Consider the following 24,621-nt stretch of genomic DNA (forward strand, 5'->3'; position numbering starts at 1 on the left):
GTGGTCCTGTGTCCTGGATTGCGAGCCCTGGATCTTGAGCCGTGGCTGTGCCTGTTGCTGTGGCCCTGGATCATAAGTCCTGGATGGATATCCTCGTGGATTCATCTTCTTATTATAGACACATGCATTTCCAAACATTTCGTCTACCTACGCTGTAAAATGTATTATCTCTTCAATTTACACACGGCATCTATTGCACGTCTGTCCGTCCTGGGAGAGGGATTCCTCCTCTGTTGCTCTCCCTGAGGTTTCTCCCATTTTCCCCTTTAAACTGTGGGTTTTCTCCAGTAGTTTTTCCTTGTACGATGTGAGGGTCTAAGGACAGAGGGTGTCGTATTGTCATTCTGATATTCCGTACAAACTGAAGTCCACTGAGACTAATGTAATATTTGTGATATTGGGCTATATAAATAAACATTGATTGATTGATTGATAATACACTTTTATTGATTTGCATCACATTTGATATTGAGGTAATCCAAATGTAACGGAAAGTAATCAAGTTACATTACTTTCATATTTTGATACTCAGATTAGGTAATTGATTACAATTTTCACAGGTAACCATCCCAACCCTGCAAAAGACAATGAACAGTATCACTCCTGGGTGTTTGATATCAGCACATGTTTCTGTTTTGTGGTGCATGTGACATACTGACTGTGGCCCTGAGAGACAAACTCACACATTTCACTGATTGGAGGGCACCTGGAGTGTATGTGTGTACGTGTGTGTGTGTGTGTGTGTGTGTGTGTGTGTGTGTGTGTGTGTGTGTGTGTGTGTGCGTGTGTGCGTGCATGCGTGCGTGCGTGCGTGCGTGCGTGCGTGCGTGCGTGTGTACACTTACCTTGCACCCACTGGCTTCTGGTTGTAATAGTAAACTGCTCCCCATAACTCGACTTAAAAACATGAGCGCTCTGAGCCTCTGAGGAGGCCTTAGTTCCTGATAACACACACACACACACACACACACACACACACACACACACACACACACACACACACACACACACACACACACACACACACACACACACACACACACACACACACACACACACACACACACACACACACACACACACACACACATCACAGGACATCACTTAGAACATGCTTCCTTTTTTGCAGTTTTAGATACATCAGGTAAGTAGTAATACATTAAAAATGTATTCTTACCTTGATAGGAAGCGTGATCCTCGACAACAGAAGAAGGGTCTCCTTTTGTAACTATAAAGGTCCAAGGATGCCTGTAAATGAAGGAAGAGAGGAGAGATGAATAATATTATATTTGTAGTAGACCTTGTGAATTGTTAATTTGCTACTGCCTTTTTGTACAGTGAGTCAGTAGGGTGCTGTTTACACTATTAAAACCGGATTTTTCTATGTTTCTATTATATTGAATTTGCAATATTATAAATAAGTAAAGCAGAATTCCAACATCCAACTTATCTGACACCAACAAAGTTTGGCTGGTACCAAAATAACATCCCACAACTTTCAACTTCATGGTTTTGTGTTGCTGTAATGCTGTGTGCTGCCACCAGTGCAGAAGCTTCAGTAAACAAATGTGAATTACATCACTCAGAATGTATTGCACTGCCTCATAAATTCCAGCTTATTAAAATGTCTCTGGGTGCACCGCAAATTACACAGCCTCTCTCTGATGATGACACCAGTGCTGGCCTGTTTGGCAGCAGTGTGGGGAGCAGGCGACAGGATTCATTAGGATTCCCCCCCCCCCCCCTCCCTCTACTCTGTCCTCCGCAGCCAGCATCTACAGCCACAGAGTTCAAACAGGGAATCTTTATATCTTCAACCCTGTCAGAGTTTCCTGTGGTCTCTTCGGCAGCATCACGTTTCATAATAATGCTGGGAGGCGAACACATTGCTAAGATTCACCAGCTTCACCCACAACAAAGGCGCTGTCCTTGTGGTTCACTGTGCAAAGAAAACTGATGCACGCAACCTTGTGGTTGACTATTCAAAGATGTATATCCAACCACTTTATTACAAAAAAACACGAGGGCACAGTCAAGTCTTTTTTGAGGAATGTGTCAGCGTACAAGTCTGCACATGTGTATCCTTAACCCGTACTGTATGTCAGACATCTCCAGGGCTTTGTTATCACGGCATTATTCAGTTTCCATTTCCCTTTGCATTGCTAGCATACTAACACGCACACAAACACACACAGTTTCCCAGGCGGATAAAATACAAATGTTTTGGTTGTGTGTTAATTAAACAAATACAAATTTTCTCATACTGCCTGTGCTGCAGCACCTCTTTTCACCCTCTGTCTGAAACCAGAGCCCAGTCTGCTCTGATTGGTTAGCTGGTCAGTTCTGTTGTGATTGGTCAACCACTTAGAGATGTCCCTCCCCCTTCATGTACAATGTGTTGGGGCGCTAGCCAATAGACAAACCATTGTGACATAGTTATGTCACTATGTTCTGTTACTGTCTCTATATTACTGTACAACCATCTGTAATAACTGTGCAATATACACTTTTACTTTCACTACTGTTATCTGGCAGCAATTACATTACTTCTACTTGATAGACTTTAAAAAAGTGTGGGAGAGAAACTCCCCCCAGACCATGTATGCACAAAAACCTATAGAACACACTACAGGAGAGGGAACACCCCATAAAGCACGATCGGGAATCTTTAATATTAAAATACCTTACAGTAGATTACTTGAGTGATGGCGTTGTATTGGACTACATTATATTGAGAGGTGTTTCTAATTGTCTGGTCCCTTCATGTATACAAATAGGAAATATTAAATCATATATATAAATAACAGAGTCTAGTGCGACACCACCTTTAACTTCGACCTCAATTACTGTATTACATTACATGTCACTTGTTAGACGCTTTTATCCAAAGCAACTAGCCTACTCAGTACTGTGGACAATTCCCACAGGAGCAATTTGGGGTGAAGTGTCTCAGGGACACAACGACATGCTGATTGCAGTGGGGTTTGAACCTGTGCTCCCCTTATCCGAACACCAACGCACTAACCCACTGCGCCACACGCGTCCTGTATAATCATCACACTAAATGTACACAGAAGATAAAACTGATTTTAGAGCTGTTTTATGGAATTCAGGAGATGAAGATTTGAGATAGTGAATTTAAAACCATGAAGTACCGAAAGCTTCAGCGATTAATTAGAAAAAGAAAAAAAGTGACTCACCGGAGGTTGCAACATTTTCTCAATAAAATAATGCTTCATATGACATAGTGCTGGGAGCTTTAAAAAAGGGCCATTTTCTTTCCTGACATATTGTGAGCTGAATAGGAATGACAAGCAGAGATGTTGAGCTCATAGTCATGTTCAGTAATTAATGATAACATTTGTCATCGTGATTAATCTATATTTTATCTGTGAACATTACCTTTGTCTTTGTTTCAGAAAACCTTAACAATTTCCATCCCAATACTCCAAAAGCTCACCGAAATCCCAGAGTGTTGATGTGCTGGCTGCCCAGCCTGAAGAGGATCTTCTTGGCCGAGTCCTCCAAGTTGTTGGAGCCCTCGTCATTGACCATCAATGCCAGAATAAGCCCCGCCCCCACATCATCCACATACTTAGCAAGGCGCCGACTCTCATCCTTACTGCGATACGTGTCAAACCTGTGGGAGTGAGGGGGGTAAAAGAGGAACACATGAAACAAATAGAATTGTGATTGTGTCTTCAAACAACGTAAGTTATTATTAACAACTCAACCTCTGACATATTATATGCTCAATTTGTGTTGTAAGTCAAATAGTTCAAGGACAGTAAACTGTAAAAAAGGACTTGAACACACACTCATCTTCAGATTTTTAAAGGGCAAACAAAACAATGTTCTGTTATACCATGTTTCAGATAAGATATACAAAAATAAATAAATATTTAAAAGCAAAGTTACCAATAAGATTTTAGAAAAGGAATTGCACTTAAAGTGTATACATTTTTTTTTAATCTATTTTCTTTTTCATTATTCTTTTATTTATACTCAATGTAAAAACACAAGATGTATAATGTGAGCATAGTCTGTGGACATACTCAAGAAGTCAAGAAACAAAAAGTATTACAAAAAAATCTAAAAACTGTATAGGCATGCATTTGCTTAGAGGTGGAAAGCAATACAAAATATAAACACATTTTAATGTGTACATCTTTTAACCTCTTGTAAGTAGTGCACCAACCTCAAAAGTCAAAATGAACATTTCATTTATTTCCACACTAAGTCTAATCTTTAAATTAAACGACTAAACGAGTCAACTATTCCACATTCCTTCGCAGAATCAGCACACTACTAGCATAGCGTAATGTGCTAACATTAAATCTGTGAAATGCAAAAAGGTACTGCAGGTACTGCAATAATGCAAATATGAAAAACAACTGCTCCAAATAATATTATCGGGTTTAAAAATGAAGGTGCCATATCAATAGAAGGAGCATTGACCGCATGTTATTTTAAATAACTAACAGATAGAGACAGTGTTATTCAGGGCCTTTTGCTTTGACATCACAAGCGTAGCTTTATGAATTATGGAAGCTAAATAACCTCCTATGAGCGCAAGAGCAGAAAACAAAGATCACATACGTATTTGTAGAACAACCAAAATCCATTATAAAAACAATATACCACTTCAAAGCATTTTTTTCTATTGAATTGTGTTCCTCTCTCCCTCTGCAGTTGACTCAGTCGTGCAATGTGTTCTAATAACCATCTATTAAGTGCATTGTATGGCTGTAATCAGACAAAGTCTAATGGCGGTTAATTAGAGGAAACTGGATACTGTCCAATGCCTTACATCCTCCTCTGAAAATTACAACATTATATTTACAATAAAAGTTCCAATGTATCTAAACTCCATTGCAGGTAATTTGTGTGATCGCTAATTAAGCGTGAAAAGGATATTAAGGGTGACATCAATTTCTACATTTAATATCCTTGTATGAAACAATGCCAAAGCCATTAAAGGAATATTTGTCTCCTTCATTTCAACCCTGTGGTTAGACAGATTATGAAATGTCAGCCACAAAATCCTTTCGGCTCTAATTAAGAATATTACATTACATTACATGTGAGACGCTTTTATCCAAAGCAACTAACATATTCAATACTCAATACACAGGAACAATTTGGGGTGAAGTGTCTCAGGGACACAACGACATGCTGACTGCAGCGGGGTTTGAACCTCGGACCCCTGATCCGAACACCAAGGCTCTATCCACTGTGCCACACACCTCCTAATATCATGGCCTTTGCTTTAGTGGGGCCATTACCTGTCATTGTGCAGCGCCTCTCCGCTTTTAGGGTCAATGACATGGATGATGATGCCTCTGCTGCCCCAGCCTCTCTGGAACAGATAGTTGTTCTGGTTGCTCTCTCCAGGGTGCAGAGTCTTGTTGAGGAACGTCCACGACAGCTTCTTTTCTCCGTGGATCTCTAGTGTCCCCCCTGTTCCCACGCCAATGTACTTCCTTCCAAAGTAGCTGTGATCCTTATCACTGTCATCCAATCTAAGAACAAAAGGAGAGAATATGTGAAAATATGTTACCATTTTAGGAGGTTTTATTAGTTAAGTAAGGGAAGGCAAGTTTATTTATACAGCCCATTTCAACACAAGGCTATTAAAAGTGCTTTATAAAAATTTTTAAAACATTAAGAGCATTAAAATGCATTGAAACAGAAACACATTATAAAACATTGACATTTAAATACATTTAAAAAACAGTCATTAAAAAACCAAGAGAATAAAATAAATATAAACAAGCTAAAATAGAATAAGACAGGGATGAAATGTAATAATAAAAGTTACAGTGCAATGTTTGAAATGGCAGAGAGTAATTATTTGATCGAATTAAAAGCAGTGTTCTATAATCTGAGCCAGCAGAGGTTAAAGAGAAGGGGCCCCAGGATGGAGCCTTGAGGAATTACGTACAGCATATTTGTCCCCTCGGAATGTGGAAACAAAGTGTTTCCTGAAGATCTACGAATATCTTTAAGCAGACTCATAGTCTAAAGTCATGTTAACAGCCCACAACTGTAAAGCTGCAGTGCCACAGAGGTGCTTTCAGCTAAGGCCTAATGTTAGCATGCTAATGTGCTCACAGTGACTATGCTCACATGTTATATTTTAAAGCTATAAAGTTTATGATGATATGTTATGATAGTGATTTAAATCATGAAAATACAGCTAATGTTGATGGAAATGCCATTATGTCATGTATATGGAGAACATTTTAAGTGTTGTGCAAAGAGTCTCATGGGATTTGCACTATAAGAAAATACTACACCTAAGATTTACTGTCTGATCGACATCAGCTTAATAATAATGTACCACTAACATGTGATGGAGGGCGACAGTAGCTCAGTGCAGAGGGACCTGGCTTGGGAACCAGATGTTCACCTTATGGTCATTGGGATGGACTGGCATCATGAGAGATTACTTCCTGGGCCCTGCCAAAGTGTCCTTGAGTATCGCACCAACTCAAACGCATTTGGATGCTAAACCATGGCAGACCCCCTGTTTCGCATCCGCTCCATTAATGCATGTGTATGTGCATATGTACTATATATTGAGTCCAAATGTGAGTAGGTCCTGTGCGTGTGTGCTCTGTGTTTCAGGTGCATATGCATAACAACAGAGTGAACATTTACCCTCGAGGGATTATTAAAGTATTTCTTCTTCTTCTTCTTCTTCTTCTTCTTCTTCTTCTTCTTCTTCTTCTCTATGTTTATAAGCTACATTTAATACAACTGTACCTTCCAAAAAGGGAGATGGTGAGGTTGCCTTTATAAGGACAGTCTCGGCTTCCAATGTGCAGCTCCCCTTTGTTCCCAATCAGAATGTGTTTTGTTCGCAGCAGTATGGCCCGGTTGGTGTCAGCAATCACCAGCTTTCCTGAGAGGAGAGAGAGAGAGAGGGAGGAAGGGGTGGAGGAAAAGTAAACCTGCTGGCAGAACATTCATGACTCAGTGCCATCAGGCTTGTCTTCCTACCATTTAAAGCCCTGGGCTCAGGCTGCGTACACACACACACACACACACACACACACACACACGCACACACGCACACACGCACGCATGCATGCACGCACGCACACACACACACACACACACACACACACACACACACACACACACACACACACACACACACACACACACACACACACACACACACACACACACACACACACACACACACACACACACACACACACACACACACTTGCTGTAGCTGGCCAACCACCTGTGTTACCAGGTTTCAAAAATATTTAATGTATTTATTGAATTATTTTGAGTAAATGTAAAATTAAAGTCAGAGTGAGTGAGAATGAAGACATAGATCATGTTGAGCGAGTGCTTCTACAGTTAATGTAGCAGAAAGCGCTCTGCTCTCTGAGAGATGTAAAATAATCTGAGCAACACTGATGCCCATAATAAATGCTGTAATGAAAAGATACAGTAAAGCTGTAAATCGGCTTTAACATTAAGTCTTAGTAACCCATCAATTTCAAACAATACCAAACTATGGTCCCTTAAAATATGATTGATTTACACATTAATAGAAAAGCAAAAACCAAAGTTTATTGTAAGGTGACCAGAAAGCCTAACTCATCATCTTAAGGGACCCTTGTTCTATCATTTAATAAACTGATGTAGTTACGTGACTTTTATTATATATTTCATTCTATATCCAATATATAACAACAACAACAGCGCAGAGCAACTGAGAGAAACATAAATGTAAAAGATTATTTTATGCGGTCTATTGTTTCAGAGAGAGTACTTTTAATTAATGATGTCTCTGTATTGTGTCTGTTGTTTTTTTATTTTAGCAATCCTTCATACTTAATAGACTTCTTACTTATGCAGTGTTTTATTATTTTGACTCAACTTGACCATCCTGTTAAAAGAGGAATAGCTGCTTTTAAAAAAAAAAAAGATTTGTAGGGTTTTGGATTAAATGTGTATATTTGTTACAGTGTTGAATTGTTCCTGTCCTTCGTGGGTAAATCACTATACCCACCAGACATACTCTGCTTCACTTAATATGTCATATTACATAAGATAAAGACACCATTTCACTGTGAAAGATTGACACCATATTGACTCTTCTGGCTTACCGCCACTGAGAATCTCAATGGAGTGGACCGTAGCTGAAGTTGTGAGGAGGACCTTCCTGCCGTAACCGATGGTAACACGGTGGTCCTCGCTGTGTCCCGGCATCCATGGCTGCAGTCCTGGCTCTTTATCAGGACACACTGCAGGACACAGAAAACACACCAACATGTCACTTATAACGACACACATGGTGGTGGAAAATATCCAAGTAATTAGATTAAGTAGACTACTTAGTAGAGTTAAGTATTTCCATTTAATTCAACTGTATACATCCATCCAATACATTTCAAAGAGTAATAATGCACTGAATTAAAAAAGGAGGGAGGCTGTGTGATGCAGTCAGGAGGAATGATATGATGGAAAGCTTTCTACCCAACCTTTGAGTGAGGTCATTTGCGACTTCAGATGTGCTCAGACAGAGTGTTGCACTTACCACCTGAATTATTTGGACATTTGTTACTACAAGTGAAATGGTCCTTTTCCTGCAATTCCCCTTCCTAATATCCTGACCTTTTTGTGGTGTAGGTTGGGAAATAGCTAATGGTCGGGTCTCCCAAAGCAAACACCACGCAATAGAAAAAGGGTCCACATTACATAAAGCTAAATATAATATGATTCAGAAACAGGGGAGGGAGAATTAATAACCGGTGCACGTTGTTCCACGTTGGAACTCATAACTCAAACTTTTGCTTAATATCTTGGTGTCAGAGATCATAATTGAACTGTGCCTGTGACTAGGCCTATGTTCAACTTATTGTATTATAATAATAATAATAATAATAATAATAATAATAATAATAATAATAATAATAATAATAATAATAACAATAATAATGTTTGCCTTAATTTTTTATTTATTTAATACTTTTTTTATTTGTGTTGGACTGTTTGTGTGCGGACCCCAGGAAGAATAGCCAATGTTAGTGCTAATTGGGATCCTTATAAGGAAATAAAGAAGATTGGCCCCCAAGAAGGAGCCAGACTAAGAATGATTGACAGTATGAATTGGCCAAGAAGGAGCTGCCATTCCTCTCCTCCAAAAGGGAAACAGTTGCTCCTCACCAGAGCCAGAACTGGAAGTGGAGCATGTGTGGCTGGTGCCAAGCTCAGCCAGAAATAACTGCTGCGCTGCGGGCAGACCACAGGGAGAGGCACTGGGGCTGGGTGCATTTTAAGCCAGGCAGCAGGCGACCCTGAACAAGGGGCTCAGCAGACCATGGATGGTTGTACAGGCTCATTTCTCTGGTGGGGAGCATGGGTTCACTCCTTGTCTACTCTAACTTTCGCTTTTATTTGTAATTTTTTTAATTTGCGGTAATTTTGCTCAGCTAAAAGCTCAATATTTGTTAGTGACCCAAAAGTAACAAACACAACAACGTACAATAAATAGGTAAATACATGAGCAAAAAAAGAATAATAATAAGTAAAATAACAAATAGAGCAGTATACATGGGTTGTTTGTGTTACGGCTAAAAGACAAACACAAAACCCAGCATGGATTATACAAAAGCACGATCGAACAAGTGATGGTCGTCCCTTAACAATTTCCAGGTTTCTTTAAATTGGTTTTTCTGAAGTTTCAGGGAAAGGTGTTTCTTTCCATTGTAAATACTATATAAATACTATAACTTTTTCAGCTATTACCTAAATTGGGATAATATAGCACACAAGGTTATTAGGCTGCTCATTCCAGAGTAAGAGTGATTGATGGACCCATTTGGTTTGGTGTCTGTTATTGTCAGCACAGAACTGAGATGCTGTGTGTAACCATCCAGTGTGTCCAATGGAGGTTTAATCTATTGCTCTCCGGTGTGTGTGGTTACCTCATCTCCCTCTCACCTAATGGATCCGTCAATGGCATTGAGTGGCCAGAGACCTGAATAGTGGGGCTGATTTCCCAGCGGGCTAACAGAGAGTGTTGGCTGCTGACGTGCAATCAAACGGCTTCTTCTTTCTGTGAGTGACGGCTCTCCAGAACTCAGAATGTCTGTGGAGGGGTGTCTGCTGTCCTGCAATGACTCGTATTCCTGTGCATACTGAGGGCTAGTCCACATGTACAGGTATTTTTAAACAAACAACATCATCTCTGACCCCAACCATGACCTGAACAGTAAGGATTAGTTTTTCCCATCAAATCGGAGATACAGGGTCCCACGATTTGATGACGTTGCACTGAAGCATTCTTTTGTGCACCAGTCAATCCTCAAAATAAATACTGATTTAAATCCATGATCTAATGTACGATAGAGGGTCTTGAGCATTTTTCTCTTCAGTGATCTTGATGCAATGCTAAATGTGTGTTTCCTTCGTTCTTGTCTTGAATATTTGTCCTTTTTAATGCTGCAAATGGAGATGCTGTGATGATGGAAAAATGTCAGACTTGAACTAAAAATGAAGTATTATCGCATCGTATCGTAGGCCCTATTCTGCTTTTTGGTTTCTTTTTCCTTTCCTGTAGTATGTGATATACAGTAGGTTAGTGTGCATGTAAATGGTCTGCAAAGGCTATAAATGCAACTGACTCGCTGCCAAAAGCCAGGGAGCAACCTTGATCGGGAATGTGCTGAGGAAGTGTTGGATGTAGTGACATAGTGGAAGAATAACTATACAATCGTGAAATATGTATTTGTACAGCTGTTGCACATTATGTTGCCTCATCAGCGAAGGTCACGGAGGAGATAAAGGCCCACGATCCAAACACATTGTGCAGACTGGATCCCTATCATGCTTAACCTGCTGTACAAATTACGTTTCTGGAGTAATTGTTGCAGTAATTTATCTAGTGTTACCTCTTTCTAATCCACATTGTTCTGCTTATATTTCAATTTACCTTAATTTGAAGCATGGATATAGGGAAACACACCTATACAAACATAACATGAATAACAAAGGCATAATATTTCATCCAGCCTATAAAAGTTCCTCATCAGCAGATATTCTCATGCACAATTCTGTGTGAGTGTCTGAACTCAGTTCTTGGAGATCTGTGGCTGCAGGTTGCTGGAGTGTTTTACGATCACACAAAGAACTGATTCTGAGCTTCATCAGAAACCATCAGCACAGGTACAGTGAGTCAGGGAGAATCATATAGCAAAGACTTCAAAGCATTACACCAGTTTTTTTCGCTTTAATCACAGGCAATATAAGGATAATAACTGAGCGTAACATAGCAAGTAAAACAAAAATAAGTTGGGAACTGCCTAAAGTCATCATAAGTGGCTTCAGTAAGAGCAATTCAATATTATTGAATACAAATACATAACTTGAGAATCCATGAGAGGACAGCACTAAACTGGTCACCAATATATTTAAATGTACTTAATCTTCAGAGTCAATAAAATGAGAGTTTGGAGAGAAACTCACTCTGGAGGGAACACAGGGATTTTAGACTCTGCAGACCATTTACATGCACAAAGACCTATTGAACACACTGCAGGAGAGGGAACACCCCGATAACATAATATGGCCTCTTTAATGTCACTATAGGACTGTATCTATATTTTCTTTAAATCATCAGAATTTGATTTCTGATGTGACATTGATGTACTTTGGCTGTTTAACGTCCAAATATTTTGAAATAAAGTACAAAAAGAACTAACTATAAAAGCAGAAGCAGTGTCCTTCTGGTGGGAGGGGCTAAACACAGAAGGGTGGAGAGCTACAGGCTGTATTTTCCAATATTTGATTTTGTTTTCTTTTTCCAGAGAACTGCCTGCCCAGGGACACTCTTGAATTACACATTGCTGAAAGGTTATTATGGAACTTTGTCCCAGTTGTAGAGAGCCAAAGTCCCTCCCTTTCCGGTGATCCTCCATGGGACCTTATTTCGGAAACATTATGTATTGAAGTCAATGGCGAGAGAGAAATGATCTTTCGACCCCGTTTGAATTGTGCCATGAATTACACATATGATGTTTGTCAATTTAAAAGATAATTTTCTAAGTCAAGAAAAAAAAGGTTTGTCGTAAAACTGTGAAGTAAACCTTATTTTTGTGTGAAACCGCTCAATGAACTACATCTCTGGTCTCGCACAACACACGTCACCAACACCAGAATGAGGTGAAGAGTATTAAACGAGGTGGAAATCATTACATGTCTGGGCATGTTGAGAGCTGCTCTTACACAAAAGGGGAGTTAGTCGGTTCCATAAGAGCCAGCATGCGGGACCGGCTGTACAAGGTTTCGGTGAGTGTTAAACAAGTGTAATGTGTAACGTTAATGTCAGCTAAATAACATTAGCTAACAAGGTAGAATCCCGTGTTTTGTTTTAGCAACTAGTTTCCTCGTTAAGAACTGCGTGATCGCTGTGTATGCTGTGGATAACATTTGTGTTGGCAAGGACAAGGTACACAGAAAACTAGTTGCTTTTTGTCAAGTGCTTTGACAAAAAATCCATAAAAAAATGTCATCTGTGGAAGCCGTAGTACTGTAAAAAGCACGACCAATCATCTGAGCCGGCCCGGCTAAAGTAACTTGATGGCCTACCTGCCTGTCAGCCTTCCACCTGTGCACAAACTTATCTCGTGCCCTCATTGGTCATGTGCGCATTCGTGTGTGTTGGAGGAGGGGCTCTGTAAAGAAGTCTGAAGGAAGTGGCAGATTTTTTACGGCTGTGTATTTTCAAATTCGAGCGCACTCGAGCTGGTTTCTCCAAAATTAGCGACAAGTACTTTGTCAGGCTTAATATTTATCTGTAGATAGATACCCCCAAAGCTTTTTTCTTATTTGAAAGAAGACCTTAACCTAAAGTATTCTTTAATGTTTAAATAAAGGTTAATTCATTTTTCTGTTTTGCACATCCTCATATTAATATCTGTTTACATTCAGCACTAAACTGTTTTATTCTAGAAATCACTTACAGTATCTTCTTGATATTTTATATTCTATATTTCTATCATTGATCTTCTACTTTCCCCCTATTTTGTATGTACAAACAAATTCAATAACGTACTTTAACGATTAGATGGTGCGGGTTAAAAAACTGTCAAGTTTACAGTGTTACCACAATTAATTATACTTTCCAGTATAAGTTTCCAGCTTGGTTCATGACGGATGTATTTTGTTATCCACACATGTATTTTTTTGATATTTGAACCTACACCTGCAACAGTCAAAGACAGGCAACTGTTGAAGAGTTGGAAATGTCTGAAGATGTTACAAACAGTGTTGGGCAAGTTACTTCCAAAATGTAATATATTACATATTACTTATTACTCTCTTTTGAAAGTAATAAGTTACATTACAATATTACTGTTTCTGAAATGTAGTTACTTTTTAGTTACTTTCACCAAAATAACCGCCAAAGAATGGCTATGTATTTTAAATGCTAATATGTAGTTATTGTACATCCAGTGAAGGGCAATGTGGTATAGCATAACAACTGTAGGTCCTTAAGGCTACTAACAACTTTTATTACACGGCTTAGTTGAATACTCGATTCTGATTGTAAATTCTTAACATGTGACACGTTGTTAATACAGCAGTGCAGGCCACTGTCAAGGACTATAATGAAGATTTCTAAGGAGGATCAAGCAAGAGAAAGGAAAAGAGGTTAAAAGACGAAGTGCTGGACGTCAGATAAATCACCAGAAGAAGGCAGACAGGAAGTAAACCATAACAGGACACGAAATGGGCTCTGTAGTTTGTTTAGTATATGGCCGTGTACAGGCCCGGTTCCAGAACAAAATGACTCAGGGTGCCTCTGAGATTACAGGGGGCGCAGCAGTAGTAGGTTTACATGAGCAATAGTGGCCGGCAACAGCAATGAAAAATAGCATTGATGGTCCCCAATGAACAGATTATGGCATTTGTTATGTTTTGAAACCAAGCAAGTGAGAACATTTCAAGTGAGTTAAAAGTGCAATCGTGAAATATTTCATATAGTCCAAAGTGGACTATGGCAAAGAAAAGCACAAAAGCTTCAAAGCTGTACTGATAAAACAAATGAGAACATATTGTAAATCAAGGCAAATATGATTTGAACCAGCTCATGGTTTGAAATGGCAAACATTGAAAAGCAAAAGTAGTATTAAAACCATGTACTACATCATCACCTTGGTCCCATCTATGGGAAGAGAATATTTACTGTGCTTGAAAACTGGTATCACATCATCATGTGAGGTTGACTTTGTGACCTGGACAACATTTCAGCTGCAACATTAGCTCGTTGATAAGCTCGGGATATGAGATCTTTTTGTAGCCATTCGTGGTGAAGGCATCTGTGCTATTGTATGCATTATTTTTGACTCAACATTTATACAGGCATGGCAGAATATGGCTCTATTTTCACATGCATATTCCATTGTCTATTTTTATACCACGAGCTGCAACATGACCGCCTAACCCCACTGTACAGGTGGGTACTTGTTTAGACATACCTGGGCAGGCTCTGTTTTGCCGTGGTATCCTGGCACCTACGGGCCGCAGAGGGGCGGCGTAGTTTCGGGCGACAAAGACTGCTGCTCCGGGGGCGAGGAGTCAGGCGGGAGTAAGCTAGTGTCCACAACGGAGGGTAACTTGATGTCCCCATCTGACCTGTTGCTACTGTCTGCAGTAGATGCAGTGTTGCTGGCGTTTAGTGATGGTTGCTTTAACCATTTTCGTATTTGATTATCCACAGATGTGTGTCACTGCTGTGGAAGCACTTTTGAAATGATGCACGCGCAGCGGAGCAGGTCACGCGCACCTGACACAATTTGTTGTTTTTATTTTTCGCTCTTTTTTCCTTTTTGAATAGAGGGTGCATAACATTCAACTGCCCCGAAGATCCCGACGCGAAGCCTGAAGTGTAAACACATCAGGTTTACTAATCTACCCGCACAATTTGTCTGGTGTCGGAATGTCTCGCTATGTTAGTACATTCAACAAAACACCATTGAATTTCGGGTTAAAATGGGTTGTAACTGCGTTACTGAGCATTGTAACGGGTAATATATTACACAAATGTCATTAGTAATGCGTTACATTACTTTGTTACAGCAAAAAGTAATATATTACTGTAACTCCGTTACTTTTGTAACGCGTTACACCCAACACTGGTTACAAATAAGGTACACACAGCATACAATGCCACAATAACTTTGTATTATTAGTGTAGGACACTTATGTATGTATAACATCTGAAGATGTGTAGTTTTTATTTTATTAGTATAATTTACAGGATATTGCTATACTATTTCTCATGTTCTACCAATTGGATCAAACATGAAAGTCAGCCGAATTAGTGTTGATACTGCAAGGAGACGTATTGTGTGAAAAGAAATTGAAGATTTTGTTTAATTGTTGATATATTTATGATCCACGTCACATATTCAGTTTTGGCGGCAGTTCTTCCTGTTTGTCTAGCAGTCAGAACTACGGCAGATGTGTAATATTTAATGTAGCTGAACCATGTATTACAATGCCGTTATGTGATGACTTTCAAAGAGAAAAGCAAGCACACTCGGATTAAAGTATTATTTTATTTTTTGTAAATGTTTTTCGGATTTCATATCGCATTAACATCATATCCCAACATGCATTGCGACTCAAACATCCAAATCACCAAGCTTCAACCATAGGACGGCAAAAAAAGTCCGACATTATACAATTTAAAATATAAACAATAATCGTGGCTTGATATTGAGTAAGAATATGTTTTTATGAACCCCACAGCTTCCGGTCTTCCAAGACCCGACCGGACAAAAAGACGTGTTGCAGGCACGAAACACACTAATAGAAATACATTGGTTTTAAAATCGTTCTGTGTGACACGAAAAAAAGGGGAAAATCGTGTTGGTGAAGACGAATCAATAGATTAAATGTCGTGACTATAACACGAAATGCCGTGAGACTGGGTTGGACTAACTCCCCTTTTGTGTAATAGCAGCTCTCAACATGCCCAGACGTGTAATGATTTCCACCTCGTTTAATACTTTTCGCCTCATTCTGGTGTTGGTGACGTGTGACCAGAGATGTAGTTCATTGAGCGGTTTCACACAAAAATAAGTGTTACTTCACAGTTTTACGACAAACTGTGACTTTTTTTACTTAGAAATTATTTTTTTAAGATTGACAAACATCATATGTGTAATTCATGGCACAATTCAAACGGGATCAAAAGATAATTTTTCTCTCTCTTGACTTCAATACATAATTTTTCCAAAATAAGGTCCCATGGTGGATCACCGGAAAGGGAGGGACTTCGGCTCTCTTAAAATGGAAGAACCAAAACAAGCCGTTAAATGTGTTTTGAAGATGTTATGAGCAGAAAAGGTGAGACAATTTCCAAAACCAAAAAGGAAGCATGTAATCTAATTAATTTGAAGAGGTAAAAGTCACTGTTGTTTTGCAGTTGTCCAGAGAGCAGCACAATACTCATTAATTTATACCAAAATGTCTCACAAGACAAGATAGAGCTCTTATTATTACTTCCACTTCCACTCAAGTAACTGCAATCCTGCCTGAGTTCCTCATTAAGATGAAGCCCCTAACCCTCCAATAAAAAGTATTCTCAGATGGAGAGGCTTTTTTGATGGTAATTAACAAATATTTTCTTAGAGCTCCATAAGTCTCCGTGCAGTCAGCATGAAACTGCAACAACAACAACAACAACAACAACCAAAGCAAAAACAGTGACAGAGAATTAAAATATTTGTGTTAAGTTTATAGTGGAAAAATGCACACACGCACGCACGCACGCACGCACGCACGCACAAAATGACCGGTCCTGATGTTCAGTTCAGTGAAAGCAAAACAGCAGCCTGCTCTCTCTCTCTCTGATGCACACACACACACACGCGCGCGCACACATGCACACACACGCACGTGCGCGCACACACACACACACACACTCTTCCTGAGCAATGGATTGGATGCAGGGATGATCCTCTAACACCTGTTCAGCTGGATATCTGGAGGTGTTTGTGGCATTTCTGTGACACAGCAGGTGAATACTGCATCCTGAACACTTTCACTTTTTGAATAAAAAACAGCCAAACTATAGCCATTTAATAAGTTATTTAAAGAAACAAATTATCCAAATTACACACCAAAATAACAAATAATAAGAATAATTTGCATCTTTCTCGTCATGTAAGGGTGCGTTCACACCTGCCTTGTATAGTCCGGTTGAATCGAACCCTGGTGCGTTTAGCCGCTTGGTGAGGTTCATTTGGGTCGGTGTGAACACAGTCCGAGACCTCTGAAGTGAACTAAACAACCGGACTCTGGTCCGCTAAAATAGGTGGTCTCGGAGCGCCTGCTTGCGAACTCTGGAGCGGTTAATTGCTGGTGTGAACGCAGTCTGCACCAAAACATAGGAAGCGTAGCATTTACGTGTCACAAGAACGAAGATATCTTCACAATCTTTAGCGAAAGAGTCTTTCAAGACATCCGCGGTTGTTTTGTTAAAGAGTGAAGCAGAATTAAGTGTTGAAACAGTGTCGTGTAAAGTAAAAATTCTCCGTCAGCAAGGCTACATAAAAGTAAGAACACCTCTCGTCGGTGAAACGCCCCTCCTTACTGCAGAACCTCTCTCATTATGTGTTATAATGTTTTTCAACGGACGTTGTCTGATTATATAATCATATGCGCGGGCCGCTAGTGTCTGTTGATCTCCAGATTAACAGCAGCATGAGAATAACCTAACGAAAGTGCCGATGCTCCATGGCGGGGGCTCCGGTAGAAGGTGTTGTGTCAAATTATGCCCCCCCGTCATGAAATGCCCCCATTGTCACGGGAACGTGCATTTCTAACACGTTCACACCTTAAAACGATGTTTAAAACGAAAAGTAAACGTTCAGGGTTTTTATTAATGGTAATTTTCAGATTGTGAGTTGTTTAGTGCAAGCTCATATAGTCTTGATTCTTCTGGTTTAACTTTTCGCTCCGTATTTGATGGTAGTGGTGTCGAAATTAATTCGTCACTTCCTTTTCAGTTTTCGTTTTTTTTATTATTATTGTTACGTCCTGTCTGTATAAACGTGCTTTAAAATGTATTGTATAATTTTACATAGTTGTCATCTAATAATCTGTAAACGTGTCATTTAGAAATGCGCGTTCCCGTGACAAGGGGGGCATTTCATGACGGGGGGGCATAATTTGACACAACGCCGGGATTTGCGTTTTTACCTTAATGTTTGACCAATGGTTGAACAGCATTTCCGAGCACATGACTTGTGTTTAAAGTTTATAGTCCGTTTGAGTTTTGCCGTGTGAACGCAAACCGAACCTTCTGAAAAATGAAACAATGTAACAAACTGTGGTCTGGTGCGCACCAGAGAGCGAACTATTAGGTGTGAATGCACCCTAAGTATAGGCTTGATTCTACAGGTCATTATGGGGAAAAGAACACCGACAGGCTGATCAGGAGCCCGACGCGAAGCGTTTTTGAGGAGCTTTTTGAGGAGCTTTTTGATTACAGATTTGAAAACATCGTTGCTTGCTTTAAAAGTGGCACAATTCATAATGTCAAACCTTGGAAAGTATCTAGATATCCCTGCCCTAATGCCAAAGCAACTGGCAACTGAATATGTGTCGCCGTTTGATGTCTATGTCTGGACCGCTGCGTAAAAAGGAGGGTTTCTGCCCCATTACTTCTCTTCTTACTTCTATAAGAATAAAACAAGGAGGACGGAGATCTCTTTTTCTCCCCCTCTTCTCCCCGCTGCAGCCCAGCAGCTGATCTCAAAGCACGCTCCCCTCTCCTGCAGGGGGGCGTGGTCAGCTGCAGCTCACATAATCAGCCCCCTGCAAAAACAGCGCTGGAAAGAGCATATAGAGCGAAATGAGGCATGGCTAAAATGCAGGATCTGTTTGGTATTTTGAAAAAAAAACTATATTTATAAACTTTATATAGGTATGGCCCTACAATATATTGTTCAAATATAGCATGATATGTCCCCTTTAAGGTTCAAAAAGCTCTTAATTTTTCTCATACTACCTGTGCTGCAGCACCTCTTTTGGCCTAGTCTCCTCTGATTGGTTAGCTATGTTGAGATTGGTCAACCGCTTAGAGATGTCCTGCCCTTAAGGCTATCACGTAGAATGTTTTGGAGCACTAGCCAATAGAAGCATGAGTGTTATATGGTGATGTCACTATGTTCAGGAAATAAACAAAGGAGTTAAATGAAGGCGTTTCAGGCAGGGGGGGTGTGGTGTGGGAGAGAAACTCCCTCTGGAGGGAACACAGGGGTTGGAGCCTTTGCAGGGGGATACTTAATAAGCATAATAGGGCCTCTGAAACAGTATATACGCTTCTTTAAAGGTCCCCTATTGTACTTTTTTCATCAATATATTATAGTTCTCAGATATATACAAAACATGTCTGTGAAGTGTTTGACAGATCATTGCAGTGTCCCATAATCCCCTCTGTCTCAGGCCTTTTTCTGCTACTTTAGATGAAAAATAAGGAGCCCCTCCCCACGCCCCTCTGAGAGATATTTGGTTAAAAATAACTCAATGGTGCTCTAGGAGGAGATTCAGGTGATAAGGGGGGGGGGGGGGGGGTTACCTTCGTTGCTGATTGGCTAATGGTTACCCAAGCCAAAACATCGTTATGACATCATGAAGTGGCCAAAATCTGATCAGCTCATTTTCAGGTTTTCATAGAAATGGATCAGGACAAAAAGAGAGAGAATCTTTGTTCCTGAAACTTTCAGAGTCTCTTTCCACAGAGGGGACACATGTTGATGTAGAAGAGACATGAAGAAGAGGGGACACATGTTGATGTAGAAGACACATGAAGAAGAGGGGACACATGTTGATGTAGAAGAGACATGAAGAAGAGGGGACACATGTTGATGTAGAAGAGACATGAAGAAGAGGGGACACATGTTGATGTAGGAGAGAAATGAAGAAAAGGGGACACATGTTGATGTAGAAGAGACATGAAGAGGAGGGGACACATGTTGATGTAGAAGAGACATGGAGAAGAGGGGACACATGTTGATGTAGAAGAGACATGGAGAAGAGGGGACACATGTTGATGTAGAAGAGACATACAAAAATGACTTTTGCATAACAGGTGACCTTTAACACTAGAACCGCGAGATTTGTGAGAACTAAAACGGCCACCGGGGTTAAATTGACCCAGCATTAGAATGCATTGATTTTCAAAGTAAAAGTATTGCTTTAAAAAGAAAAATGGTCCTGTGGTATTGGTATTTTGACAAGCAATTTTGTTAAATTATTTCGTTTATTAACGGTACAACATAGGGTTTCGTGAGGCGGTTGTCGTTGTTGGGTGAAAAGCAAACAGCTGTTTGCTGCACTCCGCAGCAAAGAGCGCAGCTCAAGCAGTCTCCCGTGAGCGGGGGCGCGCTCCTTCACTACAGACTGTCGCTATCAATCTATCTATCTCTCTCTCAATCTATCTCTCAATCTATAAGGAACTGCAGTAGACAAAAGGCGTTGCTATAGCAACACGTCATGTTTGTTTACAAGCGAAATCAAGAGCGCGAAAAGGGGTGGGGTCAATATGACCCGCTTGGCGGAAATAGGTATAAATGGCAATTATTTTGCCGATGTCTTCAATCTGACTTCATATTGACAATTCTTAACAACATAGGGTGCTACATAACACACTTTCAGGAACAGTCACGGACTGGGAGACTTTAATGTGTTATTGAAAAAAAGTTACACAATAAAAAACCGCCAACGGGGTCTAGTGTTAACAAGTGCTCCTTAGGCTCATGCAGCCTTATTTGTACAAGACGTGTGTGAAGACATCCCATTTGAATAACACTCACTACTGAATGTGTCTCCTATGCATATGTTTATGACATAAAGGCTTGACCCAAAATACTTTATGCACTCCAGAGTCCCCACATGACCTGTACTGCTGTTCATTGAAGGCAACAGCAGCCTGCTCACATGACGGGCTCCTCTGTATCTTCATCATGTTGTGCTGCATTCAGGGTCTCAGGGAATAATCCATCATAGTTCTCGACAGCTGCTCATGTTTACGTATAGAACAGATGCTATAGCCGTTACCCCTGGGACACGATGTACTCCACTGCACTGAAGCAATGTACAGGGATGAGTCCATAACAATGTAACAAGCTGGAGACTATGACAAAGAGAGCTGAGCGCAGGAAGAGAGACGTGCAGAACACAGAGAGAGTTTATCTAAACGGTCAACATTGACTGTGTCACACTGTATGTCTCACAGTGGTGTAAAGTAACAGGTTAGAAATACTTAAAGAGCAACTTCCAGGTTAAAGACACCTGTGAATAAATGTGTAGGAAAATGATGAATAGCCTACACTAGATTTTCAAAAAAATATACAGAAATATACACTACAGTGACATCTGGCGTCGTTTTTGTAAGAAATGTTCACTTCCGCATAAAAAAGCCTCGGCACGTGACCTCCCGCGTGTGACGTAACACGGGGGACACAAGGGGGAGAGCGGCCGGTGTAACAGAAGAAGTTGAACATGAATATTCGAATGCATATGACGGACCACAACCTTATAATTATGAGCCTGCTAGGCGTCCAAGAGACCAGGAGCAGCCAAGGATTAGAAGAAATAACGGCCATCGGAGAGAAATTGAGCTGTGTGGTGTGAGGAGAACCAGTGGAGAACTGGGCAGCTATCTTGGTGAGTGACCGGCGTTAGCTACAGAATGTTAGCTAACGTCACATCACAACATTGTAAAGTTAGCTATCATATATCAGGCTATAACTAAAGTAGCATTGATAATATAGTAACGTTACTGGCAGGACTGTTGATACTGATCCATAACAGAAACTAATGTGCAAGTATCAGCCGTATCTCGCGTTACCTAATGCAACTCCACACGACGGTGCTGTGTACCGGAGGAGAGACGCGAGATACGGCTGATACTTGACGATCTGGCGGAGAAAGGTTGTGGAGCCTCCGTTGATATGTCGTTGTAAATGGCTTGATGGAAAGCAGGTGTGTAGTCGGGGAGGGTGCACAGCTGATTGCAGCAGGTGAGTGGAGGTTGAGCCGGGAGCCAGGAGTGACAGCCACCACGCACACACAAACAACACAGACAGGGGGAAACAAACAAACACAAAAGAGACGGCTGGAGCAGTACAGCCACCACAGCGTTACCTAATGCAACTCCACACTCAGGGGCGGATCTAGACAAATATTCATGGGGTGGCAAGAGGGTGGCAGGAGAATTTCAGGGGTGGCATCCCCTGGCAGAAGTATATGCTGATTTAATCGCAGTCATATCAATCAATGTTAACTTGGAAAGCCACAATATTGATATTTTAACTCAATAACATTAGGTGACATTATTGTGGCACATCAGTAAAGCCTTAAATAGAAATATATTAAGGTGGCACACGTAATTTAATGCAGACTGCTGCAATAAATACATTAATTAACTGTCTCTTCGATGTGTGTCTGTATGAATATGATAATATTAACAATCCTATTATTCCTATCAGCTGTCAATCACTGTTATGATTCACATATTCAGTGTTATTATTAAATAAACTATATTTTTTGGAGGAGTTAATGATGAACATTCCTCAAGATGCTTACTCACCCTCCTTCAAATTTGAAAGACTAGTAATTACTATCATAATTCAAAAGAATCAAAGGAACAGTTCAGCGCCCCACAACTTCATTGCAAACAGTTACAACCTTGACTTTACATCAGAAAGAACAAACATTAAAGAAATGACTAACTGCATCAGTTAGGGTTAAAAAACGTGTATTCAGCTAAAACATATACATCGCTGAAGTTATTATCCAGTGGAAAGCCCATACTCGCCTAGTTAAATCAAAGTAGTTTACTTTTTTTTGGCTGGGCAGTGAAGTCTTACACACAGTCTTATTTGACTTTCTCAGGACTTGAAACTGTTTTTTGGGGGCAGACCCCCACAAAGAAGAAACATGTATTTACACATGTAAGGTCATCTTCTTCAACAGTTTATTATTCTCATCGACTCATCCGTGAGCAGAGCATCAAGTTGGCATGCCTATAACAGCTGAATGTGGCGATTACCATCTTGATCAGCAAAACGCCTCACAAACTTATTAAGATTAAAAGCTATGGTGCGTTTTGATTCAATGCTGAGTAGAGCCAAACTTGACAGGCTCTTCTCTGTCATAGTAGACCGCAAACAGTTGCCGCTCCAGAGTATTTGTGTTGGGTAATCTATGGTAGGGCTAACCCATACAGTGGTGGGGCTCAAGTCAGTATTTGCAATGTAATTACATACACGCTCCCCTTGACAGTGAAACGCTACGCGTGAGGTTTATATTATTTCCCTGTCTCAATCGAAATTGAACTGTATGAAATAAAAAGGCACATTTGTCTTGTAGTAAATAAAAAGGGCGACCTGGAGCCAATCCTGCAATTTCTCCACAGGTGAAAGAGTTGAAAACCAAACCCCTGCAAGGGGGTCTGGGGGGATTTTCCCCCAAGAGATTTTTTGAAATACTAACATCAAATACACATTCTGGTGCTCTCTTGAGAAGAAAAATAAATAAATATATATTACTACACAACGTATTTAAAAAAATGAATGCCATTTTAGTTTTTTGTTACTTTGTTCTGAAAGCTGAACCTGCTGCTCCTCTTAGAGAGGAGAGGGAAGAGGCTGTGTGAATTACTTTACATTGTGGATAAGGGTGGATAGCCCCCATTGTTCTGTGTATAAAAATGAAAGACAGCCCACATACCTATCAATCATCAAACCGTGGGGTCTTATAGTTGTACCGATGTATATAGAGATGTACTACAGCAAAAGTATTCTCCGTCGGGACTTCCTGCAACAACACCACGCCGTTATCGTGATTCTGATTGACCAGAAGACATTATCAAAGATGTTCTATTGAGAAGACGATCACTACGTGACAAAAGTTTTCAAAACCGTTTCTAGTCTTCGGTATTTCCAGACAAGTGGCTACTGAAATCAATCCTACTAACTGCTGTCTGTCCAATTTACTCTGCGCGAGTTGGCAGACTTTTTTTTGCTTACTTTAACAAAATTTTTCATGGTGGGGATAAGCCATTTATTGGTATGGCTGTAGCCTACCCCAGTCATACCCTGACCGCAAATACCTCATTCCTTCTGTCCAGTGGTGTAGTGGGGATTTTTTTACTGGGTGGACGGGGTGGTGGGTGGACGGGAGACACTCGCGCTCATGAACTGTCAACGGGGGGGTGGGGCTTGGGGGACCTCTGTGTCGCCTGTCAGCGCAACTTACATGATGCTGTCAGCGAACCGATCTGGCCTTTCTGCGCGATATCACTCAAATGCGGGACATAGTCTCAATGTGTGGGAAGCGGGACAAATAATAAAAATGCTGTGTGTGCAGTCCCGAACAGTGCGGGACACCTGGTCACCACACCACACACGGTTCTGCCCCTCACACACACACACGCTTCAAATCAAGTTGCATAAATTCTTGAGCTACGTTTTTATTATAATTACTGTGAAATCTGCCTATTATGTTTTCGTCATTAATACAACAAACACACACTTGCAACTGATAACACTGGCAATGATTTTAGATGTA

The 24,621-nt window shown here is 40.4% G+C and overlaps 1 protein-coding gene across 5 annotated transcripts in view; it reads right to left on the reverse strand.

Moving 5' to 3' along the window:
• cemip (cell migration inducing hyaluronidase 1) overlaps positions 1–24,621 on the reverse strand; it is a 335,274-nt gene that overhangs the window by 130,118 nt on the left and 180,535 nt on the right. For all 5 annotated transcript variants that reach the window (XM_079666028.1, XM_079666024.1, XM_079666027.1 and 2 more), the window contains 6 exons: positions 8,136–8,273; positions 6,769–6,907; positions 5,286–5,522; positions 3,461–3,640; positions 1,178–1,248; positions 846–941 (listed from right to left, as the gene is read on the reverse strand). In XM_079666028.1, the coding sequence (XP_079522154.1) occupies positions 846–941; positions 1,178–1,248; positions 3,461–3,640; positions 5,286–5,522; positions 6,769–6,907; positions 8,136–8,238 (826 nt within the window). In that variant the 5' untranslated portion in view covers positions 8,239–8,273. The remainder of the gene's footprint in view (positions 1–845; positions 942–1,177; positions 1,249–3,460; positions 3,641–5,285; positions 5,523–6,768; positions 6,908–8,135; positions 8,274–24,621) is intronic.

Source organism: Notothenia rossii, assembly GCF_949606895.1.
Source record: "Notothenia rossii genome assembly, chromosome: 2".
Taxonomy (NCBI): Eukaryota; Metazoa; Chordata; class Actinopteri; order Perciformes; family Nototheniidae; genus Notothenia; species Notothenia rossii.